Here is a 19,924-nt window from a genome sequence, read left to right on the forward strand (position 1 = left end):
GTTGAGAAAATGTAGGGTTAAAAAATTATAATATCCACAAAATATATAGTTAAAATTAATTATCGATTTTGACTTAAATTAAAATCTATATTTTAATCTATACCAAAGAAGGGCTAAAAGACTAATAGCTAAAGAAACTTCTACATAGAATATGTATAAAATAATTTATAAAATTTTACTTATTCAAGTTAAAAATAATTTTGCCGTAAATGTTTATAAAAATTAATAAAATGTATAGCCGACAAGTTAATAAAAATTGTGGATTTATAAAATGTATAGTTAAAACTAACTTTGAAAAAAATGAATTTTAAGAAATAGGAACCAAACAAAATTCGTGCAATTTATCCCCTATTTAATACTTACATTTTAAAACTTATTTTTCATAAAATAATTTTAATTATATATTTTAAAATAATCATAAAATGTAGTTCAGTGATTAAACTTTAGGTTTGCTCCCCAGTAATCACTAGTTTGAGTTCCAATTGAAGTGACTACCCGATCCTAAATTTTAGTGCATTGAAATTAGTTAAGATGTACGTAAACTGGTCCGGATACATATGATCATACTTTTTTTTAAATAAATTTTTTAATAATATATTTCATCATTATTTTTATTAAAATCTATTTAACAATCTTATATTTTTTAATAATATATTTCATCACATTTTATTATAATCTATTTAAAAATCTAATTTTTAATTAAACCGACAGCTTAGAAAATAGAAAGTGAGAAAAAAAGTGTGTAACAGAAAAAATAGAAAGAAAAAAATGAAAGAGGAAAGAAAAAAGAAAATTTAGGACACAAAAACCTCTTACCTGTGTCATCTCCTGCTGACCCTCTCATCGTCGCCGGGCGTTTCCTTCGATAAATCGCTGTCTCGATCAAGCCCTACCAGGTCTCTTTAATCGGTTTGGTTAAGATTTCTATCTGATTATGTTTTCTTTTTCGAAATTCGCTCGGTGTGTGGGGGTGCTTTTATTTTTTTTATTTTTATTTTTTTTTTTAGGTGCCAGAACACGGATTTTGAGAAAAACTGGATTTTTATTTATCTATAGTTCAATTTTCGAGTAATTTTTATGTGTTTTTTGGATTATGAAGCATAAACAGCGTTCAAGACCCATTTTGATAAGGTTTTAGGATTCAAGATGTGGATGCCTAATCAAATGGGGCCGATGGGTTTTTTTCCTTCCTCTCTGTGTTTTTCCGGAAACAGAGTGAGATTGAGTTTGATGTTCATCTCGATTCCTGGGTCTTGTTTAGTTCGAGGTTACTCTTGGGTTGAGCTTGTATTACAAACCCAGCTCTGTTTCCATTTAGCGAAATGGTTCACTTGTTTTGACAGCAATGTCTAGTCGTTTTGAACCCCGAGAAATGGAGATTTTTAGAAACTTGAGATTGTCGTTTTGTAGATTCGTCAGGGTATTTGTTCCCTTTCTATTCTTTTCTGCGTTATGAAAGTTGACAATAGCTGAAAATGATGAATTGATTAAATAAGGGAGTCTGGGTTTACCATGATTAACGTCCAGGTTACTCATTCAGTTCTTAGAGTTTATCTTTATGTGTTGGATCAGTTCACACATCCTAATGGTGGCTTTTGAAGGTTGAGTTAAGGGTTTGACATATTGTATTTGAGAAAATAAGTTCTTAAGCCTTTTATATTAATTTTTTTTCCTGATTTCTATTTGTTGTTGTAGAGGGGTGGTCTGAGTTGCTATTTAGTAGTGCTTGGTAGTGAGAATAGGACATTGATTAAGGAACTTGTGATTCATGATGTTGGCCAATGACGGAACTCCAAATGTACTTGGGGTGCATCTCTTGGATTGCTATGAGCACTTATCGCTTGGGTGCATAGCTGGATCTTGGACCTAAGAACATGCGTTAGTGAGGTGAGATATGAGTTGAGATGGTGAGATCCAAGCTAGCAATAATAATAGTCCCGTCACTTATATTTTTACATAGCAACACGCAGATAATGTGTGCGAGTGCATGTGATGTGGCTAAAAGTTACCAGTAGCTGAAGGGTAAATACCAATTTCTTTGGTGGTCCCTATGGTAAAAATAAATAGAGACAAAAAGGAATTAAAATGAAAGCAAAAAAGAACAAAACGACGGTATTACCTTTCACCAGTGGTTCAGGCTTCATGGTTTATTCTTGATCCTCCTCTCTAATTCTCCCTCCACCTTACCTTAACATCCACGTCTTCTTTTCATTGATTTCATCCCTGTTACTAGCTACACCTGTAATTTGAATTCACATTGCAATCACCAATTTCAGGACGATACTTTTCATTTTTGGCAACCATTAATACCACCCTGCTCATGTATACGATGATCTGTGTCGGGTTTATCACCATCTTCAATTCTTCCACAAATAAGAATTTGACAAGAATTTTTTTCTAAATTTTTATTACATTTTTTGTGTGTTATTATATTGGAATCAATCGACCGATTTTAACCTAAGGTGGAAAGGAAGCAACATGCATTGCCATGGCCTTTTATGCTCGGACTCTTCGAAATGGTCGGAGTACTCGTATTGCACACGACGGGTATGAATATGTGTATTGGATATGTGTCGGATCTTCAAAGTTTCAATAGGACATTTCGCCCCTTTTTTGCTTCTTTCTTTTTTCTTTTACTTTTCTTTCCGTTTCTACTCTCTATAAACCTAGCGCCGCTTTCGAGAGGGTGGAGAAAGATCACGACACTAGATTTTCCCATCTTTGTTTGTTTTTTCCCTTTTCTTTTTTCCCCTCTCTCCATATTGATGGTTTAGGATTTTGTTTGTATAAAATGAAAATTGGTTCCATATAGTGCTACTTAGTGCTTCATTAAATTCAAATTGCAATTAAGTCCCTTATTTTCTATTTTATATAATATTTAGTAATTAACTTCCTATAATTGAAAACTAAAGCTCAAAATTCTATTTTATTCGTCTTAACCCCTTTTTCAATATTATTTTCTTCTTTATGAATGAGTGATTTTGGTCTATTCAAAATGGCATCTTGAGTTGGTAAAAAAATTGAAATTTGAATGACATGTTCACGTACGCGTGCCAGAAATTTATACTCTTTTTAGCCATATTCTCGTATCTTACATTTTAGAAAATAAAAGATCCGATGCTTAGATACGTACCCGTACTCATACCCGATATCCATGTCCGAGCCCGAGCATCATAGGCCATGGCTATAAGTTGTTGGGCAGCCTTCGTATATTTTCTCTTGTAGAAGCAGATTCATCATTGCCTTTACTAGATTGGTTAATGATGATCCCTGTTAAAAAATATGGTAACTACGGGATTTGGCAATTTATGGTGCTATCACTGGTTGTTAAATGGGTTAAGGTAGAGGAAAGAAGGCATTTAGATGTGATGGTGGGAGGTATAGTTGTCAGTTGACTTGAACCAGTTCAATGTCCATGTGCTCTTAGCCTGCTTATCTTAGATCCGACTAGATGAGTTTGAGCCACAATACTGAACCATTACGAAATTTGAGTGGAGATGTGGCAAGATTTAGCGTGAAGTAGGCTCAACTTGCTTAGAATGGTAAATTAGATTTAAAGTTTTTATCTCGACAGATCTGCAATACATAAATGGTAAATCTCATGATGATATCCAACAATTGTCGATGTCATTTATCTTTTAACCTTAAAAAGATGATACTCATTGCTTTATTTTATAGCAGAATTGTGCAAAGATGATTTTGCTCCAGATACCATGTTTTCTTTCTCCCTCGCTCTATTTTGTCCTGTTATCTATTAATTTAAACTAATTTCTTCCATCTTTTTTTATTCAAGGTTTGTTATTAGGGGGTATATGATACTTGGGTTCCGGGAAGGGGGAGATCTAAGAAAAGTTATCAAGAGATTCAAGACCTAAACCAAGTGGATTTATTTATAGTCCCTACTCTCCCAATACTGTTACTATCATGATATGCCATAGTTGTACTTATTTTTCCATCTAGGTCTTTTTAATAAATTTATCTTTTCATATCAATCATGGAAAGATATATATCCTCATTTAGAATCTCAAAATAGTGAGAAGGCTAAAATAGTAATTTTTCTTAGTCCTTGATTGGGTAACTAATTTTTTAAGGAAAATCGGAGGAATCTGCCTATTTCTATAACCTAGGGAGTAAGGGACATTTTTTAAACCTTAGTTATAAGTGAAAATAGCCATAAGAAACTCTTACAGTATATTGAGTCATTTCTTCTTCCTCTTTCTACCTTCCTTTATTTACATTGGTGAACCTGGTAAATAGATCTTGCACTTACCTTTTCAATGCTGTTCTATGCTCTCACTCTTTTAAGAATTTCACTTGCCATTATTAGTTTCAGGTATTGAGCGAAATCTTGAAGATGGGAAGTAATTGTGCTGAGGACATGAAAGTTTCAGGGAATGATACGGCTGGATGTTCTGAAACCACCGTTGAGATAAAGATCAAGACGCTGGATTCTCAAACTTACACACTGCGAGTGGATAAATGTGTAATAATTATTTATATTTTCTTTGCTTATCATTCTAGAACTTGGCGTTCTACAAAATATACTAGCTTCAATTATTTTTCTGTCTTAATATGTTTTCACTTTTCGATGTTTCAAATTTGTTTTCTACGTAAAAGTCCTTTTTTTTTTCTTTTTTTTTTTGAGCTACATTAACACTATATGTGAGTTAATAGTGAAACGCACTTGTAGCAGCAATGACCTTAAAACTTAAACCATGTTTGCTATGGTTTGAAATTTGTCAAAATCTACTAGATTTGTATAATGTGGAACTGGTTTTGTTTCTTAGTTTTCACTTTCACACCCGTATTTCTTAAAATTCACATCAACTACAGGTGCCAGTTCCTCAGCTGAAGGAGCAGATTGCTTCTGTGACTGGTGTCTTGACAGCACAACAACGCCTTATATGCCGTGGAAAAGTTTTGAAGGACGATCAGCTCCTCTCGGCTTACCGTATCCTTGCTTCTTTATGCCTTCTCCAGGGAATAGAATGACATTTTGCTTAGGTTATTTAGTTCCCTTGTAAGTTTTGACTAAATATCATATTCAATGCTTTGAAGTAAGCTGTCATTGTCAGTTTCAGAGGAGGATGATAAATGTTAGGAAGTTGGAATTGTTTATATTGATTTTGATGCTTCAGTTCCTTAATAGATTTATTCATAGATGTGGAAGATGGTCACACATTGCACCTGGTTGTGAGACAGCCGGTCATCCCATCACCAGACAGCTTTGATCATGCAGGTTTCATGTCCTTTGCGCTTACATAAACTTCATATCTTATATGTTAAATTATTTGATAGATGGTAAAGGAGTTCAGGTTAAGAATTAAATCATATTCTGACATTGTTGACCAACTTGAATTTGTAGAGTTTGATAACAAGACAGTGCAGCACTATAAATCTAAAACTGTGATCCTCTAAAAAAAATTATACAAATGTGTTATTCAAATTTTAAATCTTCTTGTCTCTATATTCTTATTTTTAATTCGAAGATGCTTCATGTAGCTTAAAGGATCAAGTTTATGATGACCAACTTGTCATTGTGGTATTTTAGAGTACATATTAAAATTTAGTGCTTATATAAGTTACCTTAAATCTCTAGAGTGAACAGAATTCGCACATGCTTCATGGAGTTCAGTACTTTATATTTATTTACAAAATTCATTTGCTTCTGTTAGATTTGATACGTGTTAGCACTTCCATTTTCTTTTTATGTTCTTGGCTTCCTACTGCTCCATCTTTTACTTTTATCACCATGCTTTTCTCCATGCAATAATAGTTGCATGAAATATTGTTTATAGATTTCTTGAAAATGTCATAGTTGTGCAAACATGAAGCTTTGCCGAGTTTTCAAATTTCTGAGATTCATCTAACATGTACTGATCCATAGAAAAAAAATATATTTGATTAATTGTGAACCAAGTTGAGAAAGGGTGATGAAAGACATAGCAAAAGAAACATTTCCTTCGGATTTTTTCTCCTAACATTTGATGAAAGATGAAGTGCGGAAGACATTGATACGAGGATATCTTGGAAAGAAATATAATTTGCATGGTTCTCTTTCTAAAACATGTCAGATATTTCAGATGTCAGATAACATAGAATTTATTATCTGTTCAATTATGACGGTGTTAATGTGGTGGACAAGCATTTGTTCTTGAGTAAAAAAGTTCTCATTTGCATAAAATATATGGATAGATTTTGTGTGAACATTTATATTTAGAGTTTAAGAAGTTATTTTACCTTGGTATTTGTTGCATGGCAATTGAGATTGGAGTTATATGATTTTAGTTTCTTCAGTATCCAATTGTCTATACCATAGTGTTCGATAAATTTACTACAGTATTTGTCAGTGGTCCCTCTTTCTGTTGACTTTTTCCTTTGTTCTTTTCCCATCTCTTGAAACAGGAGGTGTATATTGTATGGATTTAAAGTGGTCAGATTGTTTTTGTAATGCATAATGTGGTATTTTAGTTTTAGTGTACTCTTGCTTAATTCTTGGCAGAAATGAGTGGTAAATGAGTAGATATTACTTGTGGATCTCAATTGAAATGTTTGGTTGCACTTGGAGTTTCACAATTTATAAATGATTTATAAATTTTTTTAAACAGAGGCTAAGTTGTTTTTCCTTTTATTAACTTTACTTCTTTTTTTCTTTCAACCATGATATGGAAAACTGCATCTTTATTCAGTGATACTTAGTTCTACTGTGCCTTATTTGGACGCATGATGGTTTTGATACGTATCATTTAAATTGCTTAACAGCAACTAATTACCTGATGTTTTTTCTGTTCTCTATTTTGAGAAGATGCATGGCATATGTTGTTTGGCCTTGGATCTATATTGCTAAGGACCTGAGGTTGCAGGAAAGAATTAGGCTTTCGTTTTATCTGATTAAATAATTTTGTTTTGATTAGGTGGCATCTTAGATTTCTTGCATCATGATGTGTAATTAGTTAACATGCCAGAGATGTATATCATAGTCTGACACAAATTCTTTTTCATTTGCTATCTGTTTTTGCATACTAAACGTGCACTTCGGGTGTAATGACTGTTAATTCTTCTTTTAGTTCCTTCATTAGTTCTGTCTTATTTCGTGTTTCAAGGTTGTGGCAGCTTGTATCTGATTATCAAGACCTTGTATTTGCAGCAACTGATCCCACATCAAGTACCGGGAATGATCTAGGCAATCGAGTAGGTCCTGGTGTTGTAGTTGGTACCTTCAATATATCTGAGCAGGGAGATGGAGGTTTTCCGGATCTTAATCGGGTAATTTTATCACCTGGCCAATTATATGAGCTTTCATTTTTACTCAAATTGAGTTTCGCTTACATATTTGTGCTCACCCTGTAGATTGTCTCAACTGTACTTAATTCTTTTGGAGTTGCAAGAATGGGAAGTGGTAGTGAAGGGATTGATCATAATGTAAGATTGTGAAAGTTAGGCATTGTGCTTCTTGTATTACACTCACTGCTGCTGTTTTGGTTTTTACGCCGGATGAAATTTGTTGGAGTTATTCCACTGCATATGTCCATTAGTTCGTTCGACATTTAAATTTCTTAACGGAGGAAAATTTGCAATCTTGCTATACTCCCCCGAGTCAACTGATTTCTTTATGTGTTTTGCCCAGCAACCTCCATCAGAAAGGATTTCAACTGCACCTAGCCTTAGTGGTCTTAGAAACTCTAATGGACTGCATTCGGATCAAGCTGCTTCAAATGCTATTCCTGAGGAATCTCTACAGCCACCGGTAACATTTAGATGTTTTATTTTTCATGTATATTAATACTTTTTAGGGACAGTTTGATGTAGATTTTTTGAAAATAGTTTTTGTTTTGTTTTTTCTTTTTGGAGAATATAGGGTTAAAGAGTAGTGAAAAGTTATATGTCCACATGCGAAATTATTTTATTGGAAGAATGTGTGGGTGAAAATGAGTTTGAAAGAGTATGTACCAAATAGGAACATAATATACAACAACAATGTGAGTTTTGCATGAGTGTTTGACAACTATCTTAACTTCTTTGTACTTTTCCATTTTATTCTATCCCCATGCTTTAGGGTTCATTTTTATGTTTTCTTGCAGATTATTCCTGATTCATTGACTACTTTATCCCAGTACTTAAGTCACTTGAGGCAAGAATTTTGTACCCATGGTCAGGAATCTTTTCTTAGTTAATTTTAATTTTCATTCTCCCAACAAAAATAAATATTTTCCCCTTACATTATTGGGTTTTCCCAGCTGGAGGCCAAAGTGGAAGTTTTCAAACCGCTGGTCCATGTGGCAGTGATGCGCAAGATTCGCTTGCTACTTCACGTTCTAGTGAACAGAGAGGGCTTCCGACCCCTGAATCCTTGGCAGAGCTGATTCTGTCCGCAAGACAAATACTTGTTGAACAAGCAGCTGAGTGCTTATTGGTATGAGCTTGAATTATGTAACTGTTACTTCTAGAATAAGTAAATAACTAAAGTATGTTGCTTGGTTCATGTACATATAATATTCAAGCAGCACAAGAGTTATATACTGTGAAAATTGATTCACACAGCTTACAAAAGATCATATATTTTCCACTTGAAATTTAGATCTTTTTGAACTGATTCAAGTTTTTTCGTTCTTATTTGAATCTGAAACTAAGACAGACTATTACCATAGAGTGAAAGAAAAAATTAATTTTCTTTATCTACTATGCTGAATAAGACATGCTTCTAATACTTACTCTGGTCATCTCAGAAGCATGCGCAGCTTTCCCTTTTGTTTTTAGATTGATAGGTGGAGATATTACTCCTATATATTATTATTATTATTATTATTTTTTATCTATTGTGTGTGTGTGTATGTGATGTAGGGTGAATAATAACAAGAAGAGATGGGGGGAAGAGGGGAGAAGAAGAACACAGAGGCGGGGGAAGAGAGGAAAACGGCTGCAAGCCAACTTTATTGTTTAATCAAATTCATCAACTGAAAAATAACAATGTAAAATAGGTTTAAATACTGGAAAATACTGCAAACCTGGGGCCAAGCCCAACACACAAGTCCATAAAATTAAAATAACCTAAATCCAACTAAAATAATTAAAACTGCTAAAATAATTAAAACTGGATGTCCTCATCAGTAGGTATATATGTCTATTTCTAAATTAATCTTTCATGTAAAATCACCACAGATTTTCTACCTTTTTTGAGATATAAATAAGTGTAAGCTTGCTATCAAGTGCTTTTTGGACTACAAAATGTCTAGTTTCTCCTAACATTGAGGTAGACGACACCATTTGTCTTTATAACATTGTTATTGAGGTTGGAGGCCCAAATTTCCATGATCACGAACTTAAATTGATCATTGAATTTATCTAAAGATAAGGTTGTTGGTACTGTAATTCTGTTTTTTCCCCCTGCAGCAACTTGCAGGACAACTGCGGGGTCATGTGAGTGTGACTGATCCATTGGAGCGGTCAAGAATTCAGACTAATGCTATAAGAGCAGGAGTTCTTTATCAAAATTTAAGTTCTTTGCTTCTTGAACTTGGACGGACAATCATGACTCTCCGAATGGGTCAAACTCCGGTGTGTTTTTCCTTTTTGTTCTCTGTGGAACTTTCACCAGTACTGTACAATTCATTTGCTGTGTAGGATAGAATGTTAACAAAAAACTGTGCATAATATTGTCATCAGATTGACTGAATGAGTGTCCCTCCTTCCTCAGGCTGATGCATTGGTGAATGCTGGACCATCCGTTTTTATATCATCAACTGGTCCGAATCCTATAATGGTTCAGGTGGTTTTTTATTTGACAGAATGTTTCTCCTTTTGTTTGTGCCACCTTCAGGTCATATGCTCATTCTCTTCCTTACAAACCATGCGCAGCCACTGCCGTTTCAACCAGGAGCAAATTTTGGGGCAAATTCATTTGGAACTGTGCAGAATGGCTCAGGATTATCGGGAGGATCTATTGGTTCCGGTTTTCTTCCAAGGAATATCGACATCAGAGTACGAACAGGTGCTGTACCAAATGTTAGCCAAAGGAATTTTACTTCTTGACCTTCCACAAGGCCAGGATTGTGGTGAAAATAATAATAAACGGTGTATGATTTCTTAATTATTATAAGATAGAAGAACTTATTTATGGGGTTACAAATAGTAATAATGCTATCAAGCACTAATGGTGTTAAGCACCAGTTTAAATGTTAGCATATCATAGGTCCTATTAAATGAGCCATAATTTTTGTACTTGTAATTTAATGCTACTAGTGCTATCACCTAAACTGATGTTAAATATCAGTGGTGCTAATTAACATTACTCTAAAAGAAAAGATTGTGTAATAATCTCAAAATCAACTACAAAAGGAAAATAATCCCAATATTGGGAAAATATAAAAAGGAATAATATCGCAATCTTTTCATATCTCCAACATCCATACTCAAACTCAATATGGTGTCATGGAAACCAAATTGAGTTTGAAAACTACAATGATCCAAGCAAATCATCCTCTTCCAAAGGTTAATTTCCCGCAGCTTGTTTGCGTTCGAAAGCGTGTCTTATGCTTGCATCACATTTTAGAAAGTTAAGAATTTGTTTTTTTATCAATCAAGCATACTTTTGTTACCTTCCTCATTAATGATCAAATGCAAATGTGATGTTTGCATATCTAAATACTGAACTCTGACTTCTATCTGTTTTTCTTTTCACGCTACTTTTGCTGTCAGGTTCATTGCTGTCCCGGAGAGAGGCAGCTGGTTTACAGCCTCAAGGACCTGGTGTTACTATATCTTCCACCAGTGGGAATTCTGGTCAAGAGGCTGCCGTAGGACTAAACCCAAATACCTCTACTCAGGATTCTGAAGTGCGGACAATTCCTCTCAGGACCATGATTGCTGCTGTTCCTGCTTCTGGTGAACATGGTTCTGATTCACCTCATGGTTCAGTCGGAATGGTATACCCTGTTTTAGCTAGAGTTCAAAATGTAACTTCTGGAAATTCGAATGGCATAAGAGCTTCTCAGGAATCAGAGCAACATCGTGGTCAGGATGCTGACACTGAACAACAGACAATGTCCGGTTCTGCAACACAGCAGCAAAATATTGGAGTCCCTGGAAGAAATGGTGAGCGTACATATGATTGGACACTTTTGACCCCATTCACGATTACCATCCTATCATTCTTATTAACTAACCACAATTATTATCTTTAGGCAGCGGTACAACTAGTGAAGCATCCCACAGGCAAGGATTCGCAGCGCAGATTCAAAGTGGACTTGGAGAACTGCTGAGGACAATATTTCCAGGTGAGCATATTTTTGGTGACAGTGTTGGCCCACCTCCAGCTGGAGCAACCCAAGATTCCAGCGCTTCTCAGGAGGCAGCAGAAACAGCTAGTCGTGAAGGGATATTTTTGTCTAATATACTACATCAGATAATGCCCATTATTCAAGAAAATAGAGCTGAAGCCTCTATTGGAGGTGCAAACTCATCTGAACCCCAGGTAAAGATACTCAGGGATGTAACTCCATTTTAAAAGATCAATTTTGGGTTTGGCTCAGATATTCAATTGCAAATTTCTGCAATGGAAAGTACTATCCGTTGCAGTCCAGTTTCATTGATGGTTCAAATTAAGATGCTTGCAGTTTGGAGCTAGAGGTGAATAATGCTGTGGCTAAGCAATTTTTTGCATGTGCAGGCTGATGAAGACCAATATCAAGGGGCTTCTTCTAGTCAGCAACGTGGTCCTGAATCTCAACCAAGTCCGAAACGCCCGAGGGTATTATTTTCTTCATTCTTTCAGTTCATCCTCATTTTCTTCTCACCTCGCGTTGTCCCAAATTTTTCTTCTACAGTCTTAGAAGGGATTCAAGGGGAAAATGTAAAGCCTAATTTTACTTCTATTTTGCGCATTCATTCTCTATGTAAGAGTGATTTTCCCTTTAAATGATGCAGAGGGAGTGATCAGAATTCCGGATTCTATGCGTGCTCATCCTGGTCGGAATCCTGCTTTTGAGGCCTTTGGCCAAAACTCGAAATGATGCTCAGATGGTATAGTGAGTTTGAATGCATTGGCAGCCGAGACATTAGAGTGTAAAATCATATAGAAATTTTCTTTTTTCCCTGAGTTACTCCGTTTCTTCCATCATCCTTGCTTTTGTGCTTCTCAATTGATTAATTTTTGTTATTCTCGCCGGACTCGCACATTAACCTTTGCACAATGAAACCCACATTTCATTATGGTCCGGAAAAATATATTACAGAATAATGTTTGCCATTCTTACTAACAAAATTTATTTTTCTGCCAAGTGGGAGTGGTTTTTGTTTGTTTGGACAGAGAATTTTCCATTGATCGCCATAGTTTAATGGAGAAGTGCAACGCTGCAAGAAGGCTTCCTGAAACTGTACACTGTGTTTGCATTAGCATTCTATGATAGAAAAATGTTATCTTTTCTTGCAATAGCAAGTCTAGATTGATACCTGACGACAGACGATCTATTCGCCTAACCAAAAAACTATGGTAGCCACCATCTTTAGAAGCAACATACATGGTAGCCACCATCCTTAGAAGCAACATACTGGTCATCGCGAACCTCAAGGACGACTGAACGTTGGTGTCATATTGGGAACTTTGTGTCATTGGAAGACTGGTTGGTTGAGGCAATCGTTGGAGGCCGAATGTACCTTGATAAGAGTATGTGTCTGCTACGTTAAAAATAGGACGAGTATTTAAATGCAATGGCAAGTCTTGTAGATAAGGATGTCAATTGGGCCGAGCCGGCTCCGCTCGTCAAAGCTTGGCTCGTGGGCGACGAGCCCGAGCTCGAGCCGAGCGGGGGGTCTCGTCCAAAAATGTGGAAAAAAATAAAATTTTATCAATCAAATTTGAAAACTTTACGAAAAAAATAAATAAATTCACGAGATTACGAGCCGCTCGTGGGCTCTGATCGGCTTGGCTCATGAGCTCGTGAGTACACGAGCTCGTGGGCCGAAACGAGCTCACTCAGGAGCAACGAGCCGAGCCCGATCTCGGCTTGTGAAAAACGAGCCACGAGCTCGGCTCGCCACAAGCCCGAGCCGAGCTCGTGGGTTAACGAGCTGAGCCGGCTCGACTCGACCCACTATTATCCCTACTTGCAGATAAGCATTTATTTCTAGAATTTTTTAATGATTTGAAAGGGACCACAGGGGGGTGACCGTAAGTTTTTTAATAACATGTTTAGGAAAATATTTTGAAAACCATCACATAATCACCTACACTGAAATTATCTATGCCTACGTTTGTAAATTTCATTTCTTAAAAGGATAGTTGCAGTAGAGGTTTCAAACCTTTCAAACACTAGCAAACTTTTTTCAAACTTTTGATTTGTTGCAATCGTCACCCATAATCTTTTCAAACGTTACAGGTGTAACACCCAATGGATGGAAAACATCCATTTTACCGTTAATTGACCAAAAAATAGAGTTTGACCACATTTTAAATATTTTTAGAAAGGACAAAATAGTAACTTTCTATTTATTAAATTAAATAATTAAATTTAAAAAATGAAAAAAGGGAGGGAAACTGTATTTTCTTCCTCCCATCCCTAATTGAGCCAAAGTTTTTTGGCTGTTTTTGCTTACTGGATTTTGCCATGAATCCGAATAAAATTGAAGAGGATGTGTTTAGCAAAATGGGTCCACTACCACCCCACCATGAATAGCTTAATCTCAGGCTTCCACTGACGACGACGTCATCGTCAGCAACACGATGCTGAATCTCCCCTAATCTGTGATCAGCCTCGAAACTCTAATTCACTGGATCTTGCTGCAATTGATGGTGTTAGGAGACATTAGCGTTGCACATTAGCCGGGTTGCTACGCCGAACGAGATCCGAGCGGTGACTCCTGATGACTTGCTGGCCAGCTAGAGATTAGTGTGGAAGGACCGGAATGAGGATACCGCCTACTTGACTGCGTTGAAGCGTACCCAGGACTAGCTAATTATCAATATGGCTCACTCGGCCTCGACTGTCTCCATTACTGGTAATAGCTGTTTTCTCTGTTCCAATCAGTCAGAGGAATCTGCCTTGCTCAACAATTAAAGATAAGAATTGCTCATCTTTGTTGCACAAAGGGTAAAGGAAATCCCAGTCTAGATGGTAAGTCAATGGAAAAAAACTGCAAGTGACTGGAATGGAGGCGGCAATAGAGTTTTGGTTGCGATGGTTCTTTTGGTTTTCCCCCTTTTTCCTTTTTTTTTTCTTTTTTAATTTAATTATTTAATTTAATTATTTAATTTGGTATATAGAAAGTTATAATTTTGCCCTTCATAAAAATATTAAAAATGTGGTCAAACTTAATTTTTTGATCAACTAACTGTAAAATTGATGTTTTCCATCCTTTGAGGTTTCACCTGCAATGTTTGAAAAGGGTTAGGGGTGACAGTTGAAACAAATCAAATGTTTGGGAAAAGTCTGCTAGTGTTTGAAAAGATTTGGGGCCTCTACTGCAATTATCCCTTACTTAAAAGATTTGTTTCCTCTGATTTCATCGTGTAAATATTAAGGTTGAACCCCAACTTTAAGGGCCTCCACCGCCTTGCCCTTGGAGTATCGTGAGGGAGGTAAATCACAGGATGTACCCCCAGCAGACCAGGGAACGAGAGCTTGCCTGTACACTGGTACCCACAAAGAGTCCAATTCCATTCATTTGCTGTGTAGGATAGAATGTTAACAAAAAACTGTGCATAATATTGTCATCAGATTGACTGAATGAGTGTCCCTCCTTCCTCAGGCTGGTGCATTGGTGAATGCTGGACCATCCGTTTTTATATCATCAACTGGTCCGAATCCTATAATGGTTCAGGTGGTTTTTTATTTGACAGAATGTTTCTCCTTTTGTTTGTGCCACCTTCAGGTCATATGCTCATTCTCTTCCTTACAAACCATGCGCAGCCACTGCCGTTTCAACCAGGAGCAAATTTTGGGGCAAATTCATTTGGAACTGTGCAGAATGGCTCAGGATTATCGGGAGGATCTATTGGTTCCGGTTTTCTTCCAAGGAATATCGACATCAGAGTACGAACAGGTGCTGTACCAAATGTTAGCCAAAGGAATTTTACTTCTTGACCTTCCACAAGGCCAGGATTGTGGTGAAAATAATAATAAACGGTGTATGATTTCTTAATTATTATAAGATAGAAGAACTTATTTATGGGGTTACAAATAGTAATAATGCTATCAAGCACTAATGGTGTTAAGCACCAGTTTAAATGTTAGCATATCATAGGTCCTATTAAATGAGCCATAATTTTTGTACTTGTAATTTAATGCTACTAGTGCTATCACCTAAACTGATGTTAAATATCAGTGGTGCTAATTAGCATTACTCTAAAAGAAAAGATTGTGTAATAATCTCAAAATCAACTACAAAAGGAAAATAATCCCAATATTGGGAAAATATAAAAAAAGGAATAATATCGCAATCTTTTCATATCTCCAACATCCATACTCAAACTCAATATGGTGTCATGGAAACCAAATTGAGTTTGAAAACTACAATGATCCAAGCAAATCATCCTCTTCCAAAGGTTAATTTCCCGCAGCTTGTTTGCGTTCGAAAGCGTGTCTTATGCTTGCATCACATTTTAGAAAGTTAAGAATTTGTTTTTTTATCAATCAAGCATACTTTTGTTACCTTCCTCATTAATGATCAAATGCAAATGTGATGTTTGCATATCTAAATACTGAACTCTGACTTCTATCTGTTTTTCTTTTCACGCTACTTTTGCTGTCAGGTTCATTGCTGTCCCGGAGAGAGGCAGCTGGTTTACAGCCTCAAGGACCTGGTGTTACTATATCTTCCACCAGTGGGAATTCTGGTCAAGAGGCTGCCGTAGGACTAAACCCAAATACCTCTACTCAGGATTCTGAAGTGCGGACAATTCCTCTCAGGACCATGATTGCTGCTGTTCCTGCTTCTGGTGAACATGGTTCTGATTCACCTCATGGTTCAGTCGGAATGGTATACCCTGTTTTAGCTAGAGTTCAAAATGTAACTTCTGGAAATTCGAATGGCATAAGAGCTTCTCAGGAATCAGAGCAACATCGTGGTCAGGATGCTGACACTGAACAACAGACAATGTCCGGTTCTGCAACACAGCAGCAAAATATTGGAGTCCCTGGAAGAAATGGTGAGCGTACATATGATTGGACACTTTTGACCCCATTCACGATTACCATCCTATCATTCTTATTAACTAACCACAATTATTATCTTTAGGCAGCGGTACAACTAGTGAAGCATCCCACAGGCAAGGATTCGCAGCGCAGATTCAAAGTGGACTTGGAGAACTGCTGAGGACAATATTTCCAGGTGAGCATATTTTTGGTGACAGTGTTGGCCCACCTCCAGCTGGAGCAACCCAAGATTCCAGCGCTTCTCAGGAGGCAGCAGAAACAGCTAGTCGTGAAGGGATATTTTTGTCTAATATACTACATCAGATAATGCCCATTATTCAAGAAAATAGAGCTGAAGCCTCTATTGGAGGTGCAAACTCATCTGAACCCCAGGTAAAGATACTCAGGGATGTAACTCCATTTTAAAAGATCAATTTTGGGTTTGGCTCAGATATTCAATTGCAAATTTCTGCAATGGAAAGTACTATCCGTTGCAGTCCAGTTTCATTGATGGTTCAAATTAAGATGCTTGCAGTTTGGAGCTAGAGGTGAATAATGCTGTGGCTAAGCAATTTTTTGCATGTGCAGGCTGATGAAGACCAATATCAAGGGGCTTCTTCTAGTCAGCAACGTGGTCCTGAATCTCAACCAAGTCCGAAACGCCCGAGGGTATTATTTTCTTCATTCTTTCAGTTCATCCTCATTTTCTTCTCACCTCGCGTTGTCCCAAATTTTTCTTCTACAGTCTTAGAAGGGATTCAAGGGGAAAATGTAAAGCCTAATTTTACTTCTATTTTGCGCATTCATTCTCTATGTAAGAGTGATTTTCCCTTTAAATGATGCAGAGGGAGTGATCAGAATTCCGGATTCTATGCGTGCTCATCCTGGTCGGAATCCTGCTTTTGAGGCCTTTGGCCAAAACTCGAAATGATGCTCAGATGGTATAGTGAGTTTGAATGCATTGGCAGCCGAGACATTAGAGTGTAAAATCATATAGAAATTTTCTTTTTTCCCTGAGTTACTCCGTTTCTTCCATCATCCTTGCTTTTGTGCTTCTCAATTGATTAATTTTTGTTATTCTCGCCGGACTCGCACATTAACCTTTGCACAATGAAACCCACATTTCATTATGGTCCGGAAAAATATATTACAGAATAATGTTTGCCATTCTTACTAACAAAATTTATTTTTCTGCCAAGTGGGAGTGGTTTTTGTTTGTTTGGACAGAGAATTTTCCATTGATCGCCATAGTTTAATGGAGAAGTGCAACGCTGCAAGAAGGCTTCCTGAAACTGTACACTGTGTTTGCATTAGCATTCTATGATAGAAAAATGTTATCTTTTCTTGCAATAGCAAGTCTAGATTGATACCTGACGACAGACGATCTATTCGCCTAACCAAAAAACTATGGTAGCCACCATCTTTAGAAGCAACATACATGGTAGCCACCATCCTTAGAAGCAACATACTGGTCATCGCGAACCTCAAGGACGACTGAACGTTGGTGTCATATTGGGAACTTTGTGTCATTGGAAGACTGGTTGGTTGAGGCAATCGTTGGAGGCCGAATGTACCTTGATAAGAGTATGTGTCTGCTACGTTAAAAATAGGACGAGTATTTAAATGCAATGGCAAGTCTTGTAGATAAGGATGTCAATTGGGCCGAGCCGGCTCCGCTCTGGTCATCGCGAACCTCAAGGACGACTGAACGTTGGTGTCATAATGGGAACTTTGTGTCATTGGAAGACTGGTTGGTTGAGGCAATCGTTGGAGGTCGAATGTACCTTGATAAGAGTATGTGTCTCCTACGTTAAAAATAGGACGAGTATTTAAATGCAATGGCAAGTCTTGTAGATAAGGATGTCAATTGGGCCGAGCCGGCTCCGCTCGTCAAAGCTTGGCTCGTGGGCGACGAGCCCGAGCTCGAGCCGAGCGGGGGGTCTCGTCCAAAAATGTGGAAAAAAATAAAATTTTATCAATCAAATTTGAAAACTTTACGAAAAAAATAAATAAATTCACGAGATTACGAGCCGCTCGTGGGTTCTGCTCGGCTTGGCTCATGAGCTCGTGAGTACACGAGCTCGTGGGCCGAACTGAGCTCACTCAGGAGCAACGAGCCGAGCCCGATCTCGGCTTGTGAAAAACGAGCCACGAGCTCGGCTCGCCACAAGCCCGAGCTCGTGGGTTAACGAGCCGAGCCGGCTCGACTCGACCCACTCTTATCAGATAAGCATTTATTTCTAGAATTTTTTAATGATTTGAAAGGGACCACAGGGGGGCGACTGTAAGTTTTTTAATAACATGTTTAGGAAAATATTTTGAAAACCATCACATAATCACCTACATTGAAATTATCTATGCCTACGTTTGTAAATTTCATTTCTTAAAAGGATAGTTGCAGTAGAGGTTTCAAACCTTTCAAACACTAGCAAACTTTTTTCAAACTTTTGATTTGTTGCAATCGTCACCCATAATCTTTTCAAACGTTGTAGGTGTAACACCCAATGGATGGAAAACATCCATTTTACCGTTAATTGACCAAAAAATAGAGTTTGACCACATTTTAAATATTTTTAGAAAGGGCAAAATAGTAACTTTCTATTTATTAAATTAAATAATTAAATTTAAAAAATGAAAAAAGGGAGGGAAACTGTATTTTCTTCCTCCCATCCCTAATTGAGCCAAAGTTTTTTGGCTGTTTTTGCTTACTGGATTTTGCCATGAATCCGAATAAAATTGAAGAGGATGTGTTTAGCAAAATGGGTCCACTACCACCCCACCATGAATAGCTTAATCTCAGGCTTCCACTGACGACGACGTCATCGTCAGCAACACGATGCTGAATCTCCCCTAATCTGTGATCAGCCTCGAAACTCTAATTCACTGGATCTTGCTGCAATTGATGGTGTTAGGAGACATTAGCGTTGCACATTAGCCGGGTTGCTACGCCGAACGAGATCCGAGCGGTGACTCCTGATGACTTGCTGGCCAGCTAGAGATTAGTGTGGAAGGACCGGAATGAGGATACCGCCTACTTGACTGCGTTGAAGCGTACCCAGGACTAGCTAATTATCAATATGGCTCACTCGGCCTCGACTGTCTCCATTACTGGTAATAGCTGTTTTCTCTGTTCCAATCAGTCAGAGGAATCTGCCTTGCTCAACAATTAAAGATAAGAATTGCTCATCTTTGTTGCACAAAGGGTAAAGGAAATCCCAGTCTAGATGGTAAGTCAATGGAAAAAAACTGCAAGTGACTGGAATGGAGGCGGCAATAGAGTTTTGGTTGCGATGGTTCTTTTGGTTTTCCCCCTTTTTCCTTTTTTTTTTCTTTTTTAATTTAATTAATTAATTTAATTTGGTATATAGAAAGTTATAATTTTGCCCTTCATAAAAATATTAAAAATGTGGTCAAACTTAATTTTTTGATCAACTAACTGTAAAATTGATGTTTTCCATCCTTTGAGGTTTCACCTGCAATGTTTGAAAAGGGTTAGGGGTGACAGTTGAAACAAATCAAATGTTTGGGAAAAGTCTGCTAGTGTTTGAAAAGATTTGGGGCCTCTACTGCAATTATCCCTTACTTAAAAGATTTGTTTCCTCTGATTTCATCGTGTAAATATTAAGGTTGAACCCCAACTTTAAGGGCCTCCACCGCCTTGCCCTTGGAGTATCGTGAGGGAGGTAAATCACAGGATGTACCCCCAGCAGACCAGGGAACGAGAGCTTGCCTGTACACTGGTACCCACAAAGAGTCCAATTCCACATTCCAGGAATCAAACCCTCAAATTGCGACTG

At 37.2% G+C, this 19,924-nt stretch overlaps 1 protein-coding gene across 1 annotated transcript; it reads left to right on the forward strand.

Moving 5' to 3' along the window:
* The first annotated feature begins 747 nt into the window (after positions 1–747).
* Positions 748–17,298, forward strand: LOC111385173. Its single transcript, XM_023009545.1, has 25 exons — positions 748–896; positions 4,334–4,483; positions 4,834–4,951; positions 5,162–5,239; positions 7,148–7,266; positions 7,351–7,431; positions 7,505–7,747; positions 8,082–8,151; positions 8,238–8,413; positions 9,391–9,555; positions 9,695–9,766; positions 9,856–9,988; positions 10,696–11,091; positions 11,181–11,470; positions 11,666–11,746; positions 12,688–12,771; positions 13,794–13,868; positions 14,000–14,108; positions 14,535–14,629; positions 14,743–14,814; positions 14,904–15,036; positions 15,746–16,141; positions 16,231–16,520; positions 16,716–16,796; positions 16,973–17,298. The coding sequence occupies exons 2-25, from the start codon at positions 4,355–4,357 to the stop codon at positions 16,979–16,981; spliced, it is 3,495 nt and encodes a 1,164-aa protein (XP_022865313.1). The 5' UTR covers positions 748–896; positions 4,334–4,354; the 3' UTR covers positions 16,982–17,298.
* Positions 17,299–19,924: the final 2,626 nt, after the last annotated feature.

The sequence above is a fragment of the Olea europaea genome, unplaced genomic scaffold, assembly GCF_002742605.1.
Source record: "Olea europaea var. sylvestris unplaced genomic scaffold, O_europaea_v1 scaffold3097, whole genome shotgun sequence".
Lineage (NCBI taxonomy): Eukaryota > Viridiplantae > Streptophyta > Magnoliopsida > Lamiales > Oleaceae > Olea > Olea europaea.

Excerpts from the sequence above, each read along its gene's own strand:
- LOC111385173 (XM_023009545.1), top strand. The coding sequence starts at position 4,355 with ATGGGAAGTAATTGTGCTGAGGACATGAAAGTTTCAGGGAATGATACG. Across the intron at positions 8,152-8,237 it reads GCAAGAATTTTGTACCCATG|CTGGAGGCCAAAGTGGAAGT; the intron begins GTCAGGAATCTT and ends GGGTTTTCCCAG. Across the intron at positions 11,747-12,687 it reads CAAGTCCGAAACGCCCGAGG|GACGAGTATTTAAATGCAAT; the intron begins GTATTATTTTCT and ends CGTTAAAAATAG.